General features: G+C 51.0%; 1 protein-coding gene across 1 annotated transcript in view; it reads left to right on the plus strand.

The window, feature by feature from the left end:
- Positions 1-17,500, plus strand: part of tusc3 (tumor suppressor candidate 3) — a 58,111-nt gene that overhangs the window by 19,815 nt on the left and 20,796 nt on the right. Inside the window, exons 2-6 of the mRNA XM_077013584.1 lie at positions 243-412; positions 684-801; positions 2,126-2,266; positions 7,872-8,012; positions 13,790-13,879. Coding sequence (XP_076869699.1) covers positions 243-412; positions 684-801; positions 2,126-2,266; positions 7,872-8,012; positions 13,790-13,879 — 660 coding nt within the window. The remainder of the gene's footprint in view (positions 1-242; positions 413-683; positions 802-2,125; positions 2,267-7,871; positions 8,013-13,789; positions 13,880-17,500) is intronic.

A 17,500-nucleotide genomic window follows, 5' to 3' on the forward strand; every position in this document is an offset into this window, starting at 1 on the left:
TTCCGAGAGCATTCCAAGAATATTTAGAAAACATTCAGAAAGAATTCCGAGAGCATTTCGAGAATATTCCGAGAGCATTCAGAGAGCATTCCGAGAACGTTGTGAGAATACTCCAAGAACATTCCCAGAGTAAATGCTGACCTGAATTGTGCTTTGTTAATAAAACACAAAGTGACTTTTTTACTCTTTCTCTCTCCCTCTCTCTCTCTCGCCCCTCTCCTGCTCCCTTGTTCTCTCCGTAGAACCTGCTGGTGGAGAAGGTGGAACAGATGATGGAGTGGAGCTCTCGCCGCTCCGTGATTCGCATGAATGGTGATAAGTTCCGGCGCTTTGTGAAGGCTCCACCCCGAAACTACTCCGTCATCGTCATGTTCACCGCTCTGCAGCCCCAGAGACAGTGCTCTGTGTGCCGGTACACACACACACACACACACACACACACACACACACACAGCGTCACCTCACTAATCCAGTTAGCAGGGGGGAGATTCTGAGGTCATGACCTGCATGCTTCACTCACATTATGCGATTACTACACAGGTTTACATGGTGGCCGCTCTAATGAGCTACCATCACTTAGGCTGTTGCTTCTTATATTATGATTGAGTGTAAATTTAGATGCTGGTACCTCTCTTTCTCTCTCCTCCTCTCTCTCCCTCTCTCTCTCTCTCTCCCCCTCTCAGACAGGCTAATGAGGAGTATCAGGTTCTGGCTAACTCATGGAGATATTCCTCAGCTTTCTCCAACAAACTCTTCTTCACTGTGGTCGACTATGATGAAGGAGCGGATGTGTTTCAGCAGGTAACACTTTCCCTCCCTCGCTCCCTCTCTCCCTTCCTCCCTCCCTCCCTCTTTCTCTCTTCCTCCCTCTCTCTCTCCATCGCGCTCTCTCTCCACAGCTACCGTATTGTTTTGCCTTGAGCTGTTATTGGCAGTGCTGGAAGGGATCATGGGAAATGTAAATTCATACGCAAACACGAGCTGTCAGGCCTTATACACACTCTCATACAAACACACATTCTTGCATGTATGGACTCACACACACACATATGCACACACACACATGGACACACACACACACACACACACACACAAGCACACATATGGACACACACACACACACACAAACATATGGACACACACACACATATGGACACACACATGGACACACACACACACACATATGGACACACACACACACACATATGGACACACACACACACACACAAACACACATATGGACACACACACACACACATATGGACACACACACATATGCACACACACACATGGACACACACACACACACACACACAAACACACATATGGACACACACACACACATATGGACACACACACACATATGGACACACACACACACACACACACACACACACACACGGACACACACACACACATACACATATGGACACACACATACACACACACACACACACACACACACACACACACACATGGACACACACACACACACACACACACACACACACACACACACACACACACACACACACACACACACACAAACACACATATGGACACACACACACATTCTCCTCCACACTCATGTTCTTGATGTAAATCCGTCTGTATCAGGAAGTCCATTCTAACCCATCATGTGATACTGTAGTGGGACAACCAGTTCAGCAGAATCCACCGTGTGTGTGTGTGTGTGTGTGTGTGTGTGTGTGTGTGTGTGTGTGTGTGTGTGTGTGTGTGAGTCTCTCTCCAGAGGGATCTGAGCTGTGCTGGCGTAGTGAAGTTAAAGTCCCATGATAAGACTTTGCCTTGTTCCTGCAGTAATCATTTTCCTGTCCTCTCTCCAAAAAGGAGCTGTTTTTATTAAGAAAGCAAGAGAGCGAGATAGTGTTGGGAGGAGGAGTGAGAGAGAGATAGAGGACGAGTGAGAAAGATGGAGAGAAGAGGAGAGGGAGAGAGGTGGTGTGTGTTTGAGGGGAAGGTTAATAACCACACAGTCTGTGTGAGGAGTTGGTTATTAATGTTGTTCTCACAGGAATGTATTGTTTAGGTGATTAAGTGTGTGATTGTGTGTCTGTTGTGTGTGTGTGTGTGTGTGTGTGTGTGTGTGTGTGTTCTCCCCCAGTTGAACATGAACTCTGCCCCCACCTTCATGCATTTCCCTGCTAAGGGGAAACCCAAACGCGCCGACACATTTGACCTTCAGAGGATTGGATACGCGTCTGAGCAGCTGGCCAAATGGATCACAGACCGCACTGATGTACAGGTAAACACACACACACACACACACACACACACACACACACACACACACACACACACACCCACCTCTGCCCTACACACCTAGCCGGTTCTAAGAATGAAGAATTCAGAATTAATGTCTTTGAAATGTTTCAGTAAGCTCATTTGAAACTGGTACAAACAGCTTCAATGTGCTCAACTAAATGCCTTCACAGGTAAAACACAGGTAATTTCTGCACAGGTAAAGCACAGGTAATGCTTGTATAGGTAAAGCACAGATAATGCCTGCACAGGTAAAATACGGGTAATGCCTGCACAGGTAAAACACAGGTAATGCCTGCACAGGTAAAGCACAGGTAATACTTGTATTGGTAAAGCACAGGTAATGCTTGTACAGGTAAAGCACAGGTAATACCTGCACAGGTAAAACACAGGCAATGCCTGCACAGGTGAAGCTCTGGTGATGGTGTCACAAAGACACAATGCTAACTGATCCAAGTGGTGTTATGGTGATCACAATTAAGAGCCCGTTCTAACGATGCGAACAGTGCTACATCATACTAGCTGAAATCAGACGAATCATCCTAACTGGAACAAACGAACTGAAGCATACACACTAGCGGAGCCATGCTAACTGAGCTAAGATCAGATCTGCCCCATTACCAGGTCACTGGCCCTGTATATTATACAAATATATTTTATTTGATTTGATTTATTATAAGGCTACATGTAACATTTCATAAATGAAGTGAATGACGTGTGAACGAGATTTTCGGCCATACGTCCTCTGAGCAGCTCTCAAACAGCTCAAAAGAGTGATGTACCTATGTTAAATAATGCATTCTTCAATAATAAGCCTCCTGGAGTTAAATTGGATTAGTTTGTGATGGATGAGGACGTGTGGAACAGCTGGAACGGGCAGTGTGATCTCCTCATGGCTCCTCACGGTTCCTCATGGTTCCTCCACCACGTCTACCTTCTCCACACCTACCACAGGAACCCTGCGGACACACCGGGAGGGCACATGGTGTTGGTGCCACGGGCCGCCTGTAACGCTCCGCTTTTCCAGCACACGGAGGGAAGCTTTTATACAGCTGCACAGGAGACATGTCATGAGGAGGAGGAAGAGGACGAGGAAGAAGAAGAAGAAGAAGAAGAGGAGGAAGAGGAGAGGGGAAGAAGAAGCCCGTAACCCTGAGGCTCCGCCACGTCCTCAGGGTGTCCTACCACGGATGCTCCTGTTTCGCTTTTGAGGGAACAAACCCTCGGGAGAAGAACGTTCCGGAACGTTCCCACGTTAGCTGTAGCTGGTTGGTGTTGGGGTGTAGTTGTGTGGAGGTGGGGTGTAGCTGGTTGGTGTTGGGGTGTAGCTGGTTGGTGTTGGGGTGTAGCTGGTTGGTGTTGGGGTGTAGCTGGTTGGTGTTGGGGTGTAGCTGGTTGGTGTTGGGGTGTAGCTGGTTGGTGCTGGGGTGTAGTTGTGTGGAGGTGGGGTGTAGCTGGTTGGTGCTGGGGTGTAGTTGTGTGGTGTTGGGGTGTAGTTGTGTGGTGCTGGGGTGTAGTTGTGTGGAGGTGGGGTGTAGCTGGTTGGTGTTGGGGTGTAGCTGGTTGGTGTTGGGGTGTAGTTGGTTGGTGCTGGGGTGTAGTTGTGTGGAGGTGGGGTGTAGATGGTTGGTGCTGGGGTGTAGTTGTGTGGTGCTGGGGTGTAGTGTGGAGGTGCTGGGGTGTAGTTGTGTGGAGGTGCGGTGTAGTTGTGTGGTGCTGGGGTGTAGCTGGTTGGTGCTGGGGTGTAGTTGTGTGGTGTTGGGGTGTAGCTGGTTGGTGCTGGGGTGTAGTCGTGTGGTGCTGGGGTGTAGTTGTGTGGAGGTGCGGTGTAGTTGTGTGGAGGTGGGTTGTAGCTGGTTGGTGCTGGGGTGTAGCTGGTTGGTGCTGGGGTGTAGTTGTGTGGTGCTGGGGTGTAGTTGTGTGGTGCTGGGGTGTAGTTGGTTGGTGCTGGGGTGTAGTTGTGTGGTGCTGGGGTGTAGCTGGTTGGAGCTGGGGTGTAGTTGTGTGGTGCTGGGGTGTAGTTGGTTGGTGCTGGGGTGTAGTTGTGTGGAGGTGCAGTGTAGCTGGTTGGTGTTGGGGTGTAGTTGATTGGTGCTGGGGTGTAGTTGATTGGTGCTGGGGTGTAGTTGTGTGGAGGTGCGGTGTAGCTGGTTGGTGCTGGGGTGTAGTTGGTTGGTGCTGGGGTGTAGTTGTGTGGTGCTAGTGTGTAGCTGGTTGGTGCTCGGGTGTAGTTGGTTGGTCTTGGGTGTAGCTGGTTGGTGTTGGGGTGTAGTTGTGTGGAGGTGGGGTGTAGCTGATTGGACATGTCCTAAAGCCACTCCCACTCACCTGGAAAGACAGTCCACAGTCCTGGATTACACACAATCCCCCCCACCCCCACCACACACACACTCACATATTCATGCACTTGGATATATATAGAAGCACTAACAGTGGCTTAGGCAACAGAACCTGCCTCTTGGGAACCAGCACACACGCATCCACACGCACACACGTCCACACGCACACACACGCACGTCCACACACACATCCACACACATCCACACACATCCACACCCATACATATCCAAACACACAGACCAAGTCAAACACACAGAGATACACACAAACACAGTGTATGTTTAGGGTCACAATCCTACACTGATCTGCACATGTTAAAAACATTATTCATTCAATATACTCATTATTCCTTCAGGGCTCTTAATAATCTGTAGTGGAAGAAGTATGAACCTAAAATACGTGTTGTTACACTGACGTAAAGGTCACTAATATAAGTTGCATGGCTGTGTATCTACCACACTGGGTTTGACTGAACTAACACACAGAAAACACATCTGCGTCACATCTGAGTGGGAGGGCTTGCTTTCCTAGAACCAACCAGATTACGGAAATGTCTGTGCAGCCAATCACCGTGTGTGTTTTAAATGTAACTATGGAAATCAAGCGGTTCAGCAAATAAGGTGCTGCGTGGGGTGATTTTTACCCAGCAGAAACTTTACACCTCCGGCCTTGTCTATGTGTTTGCTTCTGTCCATGGTTCTGAAGGCGTATGCCAAGTATCATGTGCTGTCCATGGTGCTGAAGGTGTATGCCAAGTAGCATGTGCTGTCCATGGTCCTGAAGGTTTTCTTTGTGTGGTTGACAGAGTCTATTCCTCTCAGTGCATCCTCGGAACGGTAGCTGCTCTCCATGGTACTAAATAATATGATGTCTGGTTCATCTTCATCAAGGTTCTCTTCTCAGGATCAGATCAACTGAAGGGAAGGACTGAGCTTTATTACGTCCTGAGTACAAATAAATGAAACTGTGATTGGATTATCAGAGTAAAACACTGAAACCTTCACCATCTCCTGTGCGGCGGCCTGACTGGCTCCCCCAACACACGCCACATCAATCACCCAGCCAGCACCAACTCCATAAGCCCAGCACCAGAGATTTTCATTCAATATGCAAATCTGAAATATCCTGTTTCTCTGGAAACCTTATGTACTGCACTAAATACACACATGCACGCACACGTACACACACACACACACACACACACACTCTTTTTTTTCCTTTAAGCTTCCTAAAGTCATTGCGTCCGTACCACAACTGACAGTGCAGTCATGGTGTCCACTAGAATGTAATCGCCATGACAACTCGAAATGACAACCCCTTATCTGATGGTGTGTAGGTGTTCAAGACTTCTCAACCCACACACACACACACACACACACACACACACACACACACACACGCACACGCAACCCACAGTAATCGAGGAGATAAATGTTCAAGGTCCAACTGGTGCAGTTGGAGGCTACAGGGCCACAGTTATTATTGGACAGATCACTCTCAACTCATTTATCTCACTCTTGATGAATTTCTTACTCTTGACAAAAATGTCAATCATTTATCTCACGGTGTAAGATACCAACATGCTTGTCGAGGATGAGATAAATGAGTTGAGAATGAGATAAACGAGTTGAGAGCACATCTGACACTTCATTTGATTCCAAATATAAAAAGGTTCAGTAGGAACCAGACGTTCTGAACATGTCCAACATGTCATAAAGCTCATTTGTTTTCTGGTGATGTTTCATGTCAAGCACATGGTGGCTGAGATGGGACATTTGGGCTTTGCCTCCAGTACAAAGTCCAAGCACTGCAGATGTCAGAGGCCACCAAAATGTTGGTTGAACAAACACCAGACTTTGTGGCTGGTGGAGGTTAAACACACACTGCTCACACAGTTGTTGGAGGTTGAACACACACTGCTCACACAGCTGCTGGGCTCCTTGGACGTCCAGCGGAGTTCCAGATTGACATTAGTAAGATGTTCTATTGAGGATTAATGTGGTCTTCACAAATATGCCATTGCCATGGCACGAGAGATCCCCACTGATGCCTAAGTGGTTGAAGTAGTTTAACTGTGTGTGTTATGCACAGATCATTCAGGCTTGTCCAGTGATGCTCCACACACACACACACACACACACACACACACACACAGTACAAGTACAGACAGCTTCAGACAGAAGTTCATCAGCTCGCGTATATATTTCACACACCGGCGACTTCATGTCCCGCAAGGTGAGATCAGCTCACAGTTGAACTTCCTGAAAAAAATTAAATGAAATGTGCCATATTTTGTCAATTGTGAATTTACACCCCAATCGAAATTTGTCCTCCGCATTTACCCATCTGTGCAATTAGAACACACACACACACACACACACACTAGTGATTACTAGGGGGCTGTGGATCACACGTGCCCAGAACGGTGGGCAGCCCTAGCCCGGCGCCCGGGGAGCAGTTGGGGTTAGGTGCCTTGCTCAAGGGCACCTCAGTCATGGCCTCAGGTCTGGGAATCGAACCCACGACCCTCCGGTCACAAGACCAGTTCCCTAACCACAGGACCATGACTGCCCCCATCTCTACTGCTTCCTGTTTATGGGACACGTTGTGTTCTCACACCACCTTTAAAAGCCCAGTGGTCACCAGCCTCTTTCTGGGAACTTCCTGTAGAGTTTAGCTCCAATGCCAAACCTGACGCCCACGATACGAGCTCTCTTTGGGAGACGTGTGGCTAGCTGGTTTTCTGCAGGAGTCTCGGGTTGGAACTGAACAGAACTGATGAAGGACTCCCGGGTCGTAATGGAGGTAAAGGAACTGTGGAACACACTGAGCTGCCGTCAGGAGAATCGGTTCCTCACGCACCTCTGTACCGTGCTAGCGTGTTCTGACCCGGCCTCATCACCAGGCCCTAATACGCTTCTCCCGTGGAGCGTCAGGACGGCTGTAATCTGCTACTGCGGGACCGTTGTAATTAGTACGAATGAGTATAATCGCCCTGTAATGGCAGGGGCTGTGTGTGTTTGCAGTGAAAATGGATGTAATGAGAAAATTAACGAGCACTCTATGACCCCTTCAGCCAGATTATGGGGGGTGTGGCCTTGATTAAGAGGGAGGAGCATCGTTTGTAGACTCGAGTTTGACAGAGAGGGGGGCGGGTCCTCGGAGTGTGGGGGTTTTATTATTATTGTATGGACATATGAGGTCAGTGATGTCCCGCACGCCCTGACGTTGTGGTCCTGGTCCTGCAGATCCGGGTGTTCCGGCCACCCAACTACTCGGGCACCATCGCCCTGGCCCTGCTGGTCTCCCTGGTGGGCGGGCTTCTGTACCTGCGCAGGAACAACCTGGAGTTCATCTACAACAAAACCGGCTGGGCCATGGCCGCTCTGGTAAGAAATCTACGTTTCCCAGAATTCCTCTTGCTGTGGTGCAACACCTGGTTCAGGAAGGTTTGGAGATGGGGCAGCACGGGCGTGGAGATGCTGCAGTCTCCTGCAGCTGCTCACCCCCTGCAGGGCGTCACATGCTGTGGTCTCTGAAACAAGATTTTGTTCTTTCTTTTTTTATGTACTTATTTATTTATGAACCACCATCACTCCAGTCTGACAGTGATCGTTGCCACGGCTTCAGATGCATGGAAGCCATGGCAACGAGTCAGCCCCCTGTTCCGGAGCCTTTCAGCCCTGTATTCTACTGGGCCTCCTGGCACGAGAAGTGGGGAGGCATTAGGACCCTGCAGACTCTTCTCGGCAGGTCATGCAGGAGGTGTAGCTGAGCGCTGTGTGCTGCTGTTTACTTGGGGAAGAGGGCGGAGCCTCAGGGCTGGACCCGTTGGTGCCTGGACGGGCCGTGTTTGCTGTCCATGGTATCGATGGCAGAGTGATTCTCGGGCGTGTACGCACAGCGAGGATCCATCAATCTCCCTCTCATTCTATCCTCACCTCTCCCTCTCACTCTATCCTCACCTCTCCCTCTCTATCCTCACCTCTCCCTCTCACTCTATCCTCACCTCACCCTCTCACTCTATCCTCACCTCACCCTCTCACTCTATACCTCACCTCTCCCTCTCACTCTATCCTCACCTCACCCTCTCACTCTATCCTCACCTCTCCCTCTCACTCTATCCTCACCTCTCCCTCTCACTCTATACCTCACCTCTCCCTCTCACTCTATCCTCACCTCTCCCTCTCTATCCTCACCTCACCCTCTCACTCTATCCTCACCTCACCCTCTCACTCTATACCTCACCTCTCCCTCTCACTCTATCCTCACCTCTCCCTCTATCCTCACCTCACCCTCTCATTCTATCCTCACCTCTCCCTCTCACTCTATCCTCACCTCTCCCTCTCACTCTATCCTCACCTCTCCCTCACTCTATCCTCACCTCTCCCTCTCACTCTATCCTCACCTCTCCCTCACTCTATCCTCACCTCTCCCTCTCACTCTATCCTCACCTCTCCCTCTCACTCTATCCTCACCTCTCCCTCTCATTCTATCCTCACCTCTCCCTCTCACTCTATCCTCACCTCTCCCTCACTCTATCCTCACCTCTCCCTCTCACTCTATCCTCACCTCTCATTCTATCCTCACCTCTCCCTCTCACTCTATCCTCACCTCTCATTCTATCCTCACCTCTCCCTCTCACTCTATCCTCACCTCTCACTCTATCCTCACCTCTCACTCTCACTCTATCCTCACCTCTCACTCTATCCTCACCTCTCACTCTATCCTCACCTCTCACTCTATCCTCACCTCTCCCTCTATCCTCACCTCTCACTCTATCCTCACCTCTCCCTCTCACTCTATCCTCACCTCTCACTCTATCCTCACCTCTCACTCTATCCTCACCTCTCCCTCTCACTCTATCCTCACCTCTCACTCTATCCTCACCTCTCCCTCTCACTCTATCCTCACCTCTCACTCTATCCTCACCTCTCACTCTATCCTCACCTCTCCCTCTCACTCTATCCTCACCTCTCCCTCTCACTCTATCCTCACCTCTCCCTCTCTATCCTCACCTCACCCTCTCACTCTATCCTCACCTCACCCTCTCACTCTATACCTCACCTCTCCCTCTCACTCTATCCTCACCTCTCCCTCTATCCTCACCTCACCCTCTCATTCTATCCTCACCTCTCCCTCTCACTCTATCCTCACCTCTCCCTCACTCTATCCTCACCTCTCCCTCTCACTCTATCCTCACCTCTCCCTCTCACTCTATCCTCACCTCTCCCTCTCACTCTATCCTCACCTCTCCCTCTCACTCTATCCTCACCTCTCCCTCACTCTATCCTCACCTCTCCCTCTCACTCTATCCTCACCTCTCATTCTATCCTCACCTCTCCCTCTCACTCTATCCTCACCTCTCACTCTATCCTCACCTCTCACTCTCACTCTATCCTCACCTCTCACTCTATCCTCACCTCTCACTCTATCCTCACCTCTCCCTCTCACTCTATCCTCACCTCTCACTCTATCCTCACCTCTCACTCTATCCTCACCTCTCCCTCTCACTCTATCCTCACCTCTCCCTCTCACTCTATCCTCACCTCTCCCTCTCTATCCTCACCTCACCCTCTCACTCTATCCTCACCTCACCCTCTCACTCTATACCTCACCTCTCCCTCTCACTCTATCCTCACCTCTCCCTCTATCCTCACCTCTCACTCTATCCTCACCTCTCCCTCTCACTCTATCCTCACCTCTCACTCTATCCTCACCTCTCACTCTATCCTCACCTCTCCCTCTCACTCTATCCTCACCTCTCACTCTATCCTCACCTCTCCCTCTCACTCTATCCTCACCTCTCCCTCTCTATCCTCACCTCACCCTCTCACTCTATCCTCACCTCACCCTCTCACTCTATACCTCACCTCTCCCTCTCACTCTATCCTCACCTCTCCCTCTATCCTCACCTCACCCTCTCATTCTATCCTCACCTCTCCCTCTCACTCTATCCTCACCTCTCCCTCTCACTCTATACCTCACCTCTCCCTCTCACTCTATCCTCACCTCTCCCTCTCACTCTATCCTCACCTCTCCCTCTCACTCTATCCTCACCTCTCCCTCTCACTCTATCCTCACCTCTCCCTCTCACTCTATCCTCACCTCTCATTCTATCCTCACCTCTCCCTCTCACTCTATCCTCACCTCTCATTCTATCCTCACCTCTCCCTCTCACTCTATCCTCACCTCTCACTCTCACTCTATCCTCACCTCTCACTCTATCCTCACCTCTCCCTCTCACTCTATCCTCACCTCTCACTCTATCCTCACCTCTCCCTCTCACTCTATCCTCACCTCTCACTCTATCCTCACCTCTCACTCTATCCTCACCTCTCCCTCTCACTCTATCCTCACCTCTCACTGTATCCTCACCTCTCCCTCTCACTCTATCCTCACCTCTCACTCTATCCTCACCTCTCACTCTATCCTCACCTCTCCCTCTCACTCTATCCTCACCTCTCACTCTATCCTCACCTCTCACTCTATCCTCACCTCTCCCTCTCACTCTATCCTCACCTCTCACTCTCACTCTATCCTCACCTCTCACTCTATCCTCACCTCTCACTCTATCCTCACCTCTCCCTCTCACTCTATCCTCACCTCTCACTCTATCCTCACCTCTCCCTCTCACTCTATCCTCACCTCTCACTCTATCCTCACCTCTCACTCTATCCTCACCTCTCCCTCTCCCTCTATCCTCACCTCTCCCTCTATCCTCACCTCACCCTCTCATTCTATCCTCACCTCTCCCTCTCACTCTATCCTCACCTCTCCCTCTCACTCTATCCTCACCTCTCCCTCACTCTATCCTCACCTCTCCCTCTCACTCTATCCTCATCTCTCCCTCTCACTCTATACCTCACCTCTCCCTCTCACTCTATCCTCACCTCTCCCTCTCTATCCTCACCTCACCCTCTCACTCTATCCTCACCTCACCCTCTCACTCTATACCTCACCTCTCCCTCTCACTCTATCCTCACCTCTCCCTCTATCCTCACCTCACCCTCTCATTCTATCCTCACCTCTCCCTCTCACTCTATCCTCACCTCTCCCTCTCACTCTATCCTCACCTCTCCCTCACTCTATCCTCACCTCTCCCTCTCACTCTATCCTCACCTCTCCCTCTCACTCTATCCTCACCTCTCCCTCTCATTCTATCCTCACCTCTCCCTCTCACTCTATCCTCACCTCTCCCTCACTCTATCCTCACCTCTCCCTCACTCTATCCTCACCTCTCCCTCTCACTCTATCCTCACCTCTCATTCTATCCTCACCTCTCCCTCTCACTCTATCCTCACCTCTCATTCTATCCTCACCTCTCCCTCTCACTCTATCCTCACCTCTCACTCTATCCTCACCTCTCACTCTCACTCTATCCTCACCTCTCACTCTATCCTCACCTCTCACTCTATCCTCACCTCTCCCTCTATCCTCACCTCTCACTCTATCCTCACCTCTCACTCTATCCTCACCTCTCACTCTATCCTCACCTCTCCCTCTCACTCTATCCTCACCTCTCACTCTATCCTCACCTCTCCCTCTCACTCTATCCTCACCTCTCACTCTATCCTCACATCTCACTCTATCCTCACCTCTCCCTCTCACTCTATCCTCACCTCTCCCTCTCACTCTATCCTCACCTCTCCCTCTCTATCCTCACCTCACCCTCTCACTCTATCCTCACCTCACCCTCTCACTCTATACCTCACCTCTCCCTCTCACTCTATCCTCACCTCTCCCTCTATCCTCACCTCACCCTCTCATTCTATCCTCACCTCTCCCTCTCACTCTATCCTCACCTCTCCCTCACTCTATCCTCACCTCTCCCTCTCACTCTATCCTCACCTCTCCCTCTCACTCTATCCTCACCTCTCCCTCTCACTCTATCCTCACCTCTCCCTCTCACTCTATCCTCACCTCTCCCTCTCACTCTATACCTCACCTCTCCCTCTCACTCTATCCTCACCTCTCCCTCACTCTATCCTCACCTCTCCCTCTCACTCTATCCTCACCTCTCCCTCTCACTCTATCCTCACCTCTCCCTCACTCTATCCTCACCTCTCCCTCTCACTCTATCCTCACCTCTCATTCTATCCTCACCTCTCCCTCTCACTCTATCCTCACCTCTCATTCTATCTTCACCTCTCCCTCTCACTCTATCCTCACCTCTCACTCTATCCTCACCTCTCACTCTCACTCTATCCTCACCTCTCACTCTATCCTCACCTCTCCCTCTCACTCTATCCTCACCTCTCACTCTATCCTCACCTCTCCCTCTCACTCTATCCTCACCTCTCACTCTATCCTCACCTCTCACTCTATCCTCACCTCTCCCTCTCACTCTATCCTCACCTCTCACTCTATCCTCACCTCTCCCTCTCACTCTATCCTCACCTCTCACTCTATCCTCACCTCTCACTCTATCCTCACCTCTCCCTCTCACTCTATCCTCACCTCTCACTCTATCCTCACCTCTCCCTCTCACTCTATCCTCACCTCTCACTCTATCCTCACCTCTCACTCTATCCTCACCTCTCCCTCTCACTCTATTCTCACCTCTCACTCTATCCTCACCTCTCACTCTATCCTTACCTCTCACTCTATCCTCACCTCTCCCTCTCACTCTATACCTCACCTCTCCCTCTCACTCTATCCTCACCTCTCACTCTATCCTCACCTCTCACTCTATCCTCACCTCTCACTCTATCCTTACCTCAGCCTCAATGTCTGTGTGAATCTATATGAATATCTCTCAAACACGCACACACACACACACACACACACACACACACATACACATATACAAACACACACACACACGCACACACACACACATACACATATACAAACACACGCACACACACATACACATATACACACATACGCACACACACACACATGCACACACACACACATACACATATACAAACACACACGCACACACACATACACATATACACACATACGCACACACACACACATGCACACATATACACACACACACACAGGAACATGTTTTGCACAAGATGCTTTTGGCTTGTCGGTGCTGAACACAACCAATGTTTCCAACCGAACCTCACTCCCCTCTCTCTTGCTTCCTCTCTTTTCATCCCTCTCCCTCCCTCTCTCACTCCCCCTTGACCTCCTCTTCCTCCTGCAGTGTGTTGTGTTCGCCATGACCTCCGGCCAGATGTGGAACCACATCAGAGGCCCGCCCTACGCCCACAAGAACCCCCAGAACGGCCAAGTGGTGAGTAGCAGCCCACACACACACACACACACACACACACACACACATCAGAGGCCCGTCCTACGCCCACAAGAACCCCCAGAACGGCCAAGTGGTGAGTAGCAGCACACACACACACACACACAAACCACACACACGCACACACTCTCACACACACACACACAAACCTCATACACACACTCACACACACACACATGTGTATCTCTGATGGCTGTTGCTGAATCTTCAGAGTTGGCGTTTTCGTTGCACTCACAGTCCGTTGCTGGGGAAACACTCTAGTGATGTAATGTATGTTATTGTGTCTCCTGCAGTCGGGGATTTGAGCCCCGCCCCCTCAGCTGGTGCCTAAAGCGTGCGTGTACGCCAGAACTGACCCGGGATCAGCCGAGCTCCACTCCCCGCTCCCCTGAGAGCACCTGCGGCCAATCAGCTCCTCACTCAGAGTGTGGGGGGAGGAGTCTGAGTGCTTGCCTCTCCTCCCATGAGCCAGTGGACTTTGGTTTTGTTTTTCTGGGTCGGTGTAAATCTCGAACGGCTTCCTCTCGCGTGTCCGTCAGCACTTTCGAAGTTTACCTCTTCCTCTTCGTCCATCCTCCCCCTCTCGCTGGCTGCACGTGCACGCCTGTTTCCACGTGCACGCCCACCGTGCACGCCCGCGTCCATGTGATGACTCCTGCGCTTGAATTGTGTGCCCAGGGGGTCTGCAGAGACCGCGGAGCCGTCAATAAGACAATAAATCACACTTTAAAGCAGGCCTTTGATCAATACTCTATAAATAAAAGGATAAAGGGCTTTGGGGGCCGTCCCACGCCACGCCCGGACCCCCCCTCTGCCATCCTGCTAAGTCCTCTGCTGTGGTGGGATTCCCTTTTAATGTCCAGAATCTCATCGAGATGTCGGAATTCGTGCCAGCATCTGCAGATAAAACTGAGTCCAGAGAGTTGTGAACCTCAGATGGGGTCAAAGTTCAGGTCGCCGTAACGACAGTGTTACCGCAGCTGCACCTAGCCAGTGGGGGTGGGGGAACCTGGAAGTGAATCAGGGAGGATGCTCCGGGGTTGTCCCGGTGATAGGGCCCGACGACCCCAAGGTGACGATGACACCCCGAAGGTGATCAGAACGAGAGACACTCGCGTCTTCAGCTGAGGAACAAGCTCATTGAGCCACTGCATGGCTGCCGCTACGCTGAGAACATCGTGTTCACTTCCGTAGTACAAGTATCGTAAAGCGAAGCGAATATGAACCGTCTAACTCCGATGAAAATCTGCTCTGACTTGATTAGCATGCAAATGAGAGTATGCTAATTGCGCCACTCTAGCTGTCGTATGTTTTTACCTGCAGTTGCATTAAACCCTCAGCTGACATCCCATAATCACGACCTACTGCACCGGCATTGGGGCTCGCGCAATATATCGTTCATCATTATCGCGATTCTGTCCTTGGCGATACTGATGTGCGGCTGTGGTAAACGAGCCCTCTGATATATTGCAGTTTGTTTTTGTGGGCCGAGCGTCCTGGCGAATCGCAGATGTCCCAGATGAGTCTTCAGAGAGCGTTTTTGATAACTCGCTGCATTCTGGTGATAAACGATGTATCGTTCTTTTAAAAAATATTGCAGGCACGGTGCAGCGCTACACTGTAATCACGTTGTATTTATTTCGCTCCCGTGGTGGATCTGCGTGGGGTCGGCGCCGTTGCGCCCGGCCCTGATTGGACAGTGACAGCGGCACACGCTCCCTCGGGTGCCGGCGCTTTAGAACTACAGCAAGTAATAAAGTTTGTTATTCAACTTGGCCCCCCGTAGGCGTGTGACTGTAGTCGTTGGGACGGTTGACGGGGCGCTAGGGAACCACACCATCTGGTCGCCCGACCATACCGCTACGTCCCCAGACGCCACCCCCATCTGCACCTACCTGACTTTTACGGGTAGTGCTCTGGAAGCAGCTGTTCTCAGAAAGTGTGTGTGTGTGTGTGTGTGTGTGTGGGAAGTGGTTGCAACACTTTACCTGTTTTGAATTCAAAGTCCCCCCCAAGGCCATACTATCTATTACCTAACATGGTTCTTGAGTACAACGCATTTCTTATTACAGCCCTGACCTGACCACAGCCCCGCCCTGATCTCACCACTGCCCCGCCCTGATCTCACCACAGCCCCGCCCTGACCTGACCACAGCCCCGCCCTGATCTCACAACAGCCCCACCCTGAACTGACCACAACCCTGCTCCCTTATGACCACAAACCGCCCTTTCTCACCATAGCCACACCCCCTTCTCACCATCTTCCGCCATATGGTCCTAGGACTGCAGCACTGTGCTTAAGGGACCAGCAATTCCAGAACACTGTCACAACTTCAGTCCTAGAAAGCGGAGATGGCCACCTGCCCCAGTGCCGAGTTAAACGCTCTCCTCCTAACAAGACGGACACACTAGAAGCAAACGGATGGTAAGTGGACCGAGTGGCTGGTCCAGATGTTTCTCAGAGTCCCAGAGAGGCTCTCCGCTTCTGCCTGGACTTCAGCATCCACCACTGGACACGGAGGGAGCTGGCAGGACCTCCACCTCAGCTACATCAGTGTTCTTCATCACCTCCACCTGGGCTACACCTCAGTGTTCTTCATCACCTCCACCTGGGCTACACCTCAGTGTTCTTCATCACCTCCACCTCAGCTACATCAGTGTTCTTCATCACCTCCACCTGGGCTACACCTCAGTGTTCTTTATCACCTCCACCTGGGCTACACCTCAGTGTTCTTCATCACCTCCACCTGGGCTTCACCTCAGTGTTCTTCATCACCTCCACCTCAGCTACATCAGTGTTCTTCATCACCTCCACCTCAGCTACACCTCAGTATTCTTTATCACCTCCACCTCAGCTACACCTCAGTGTTCTTGATCACCTCCACCTCAGCTACACCTCAGGGTTCTTCGGTCTGGGGTCGTGTGCCACATCCACAGGGTGTTTCCTATGGGAGAAAAACGTCACACACATTAAACCTTCTAGTGGCGTGAGCTGACCTCTCGTTTGCCTCTCAGGCTGTTTCATGACTGTTTCCGGAATCTTCCGTCTTGACTGAAGTGTAATGGCACCACAGGTCCATTACTCTGAGCCTAATGGCCACTGGACCCCTGCAGCAGGGCATCGTGGAGACCAGCGCGGTTGACTGATCGGCCACGCTGAAGAGACCGAGGGGACAGGACAGGACAGGACAGGTCCTGACGGAGCATCACGGCCTGAGTGTGTGTGTCTCGTCTGCTCCTGGGTTTGCATTGTGTTCCAGCTGGTGTCAGAAAACACATCAGACATCGTGGTGCCCTCATTACGCTGCTCACACTAACATACTCCAGTGACACACACACACACACACACACACACACACACACACACACACACGAACATACGTGCACATGCATGCATGGAGACGTGCACACACACACACACACACACATGCGTGTGCCTGCACACACAAGCTGCACGGTGTTGTGCAGCTGCACGGTGTTGTGCAGGCTCTCTCTGGAGTCAGCTGTCAGCTTAATAACGTCCTTACAGATATTCAGATGCAGCGCTGATGGAGAGGAGCAGCACATAAACCACACGCACACACACACACACACACACACACA

This window comes from Brachyhypopomus gauderio, chromosome 1 (genome assembly GCF_052324685.1).
Source record: "Brachyhypopomus gauderio isolate BG-103 chromosome 1, BGAUD_0.2, whole genome shotgun sequence".
Classification (NCBI taxonomy): Eukaryota; Metazoa; Chordata; class Actinopteri; order Gymnotiformes; family Hypopomidae; genus Brachyhypopomus; species Brachyhypopomus gauderio.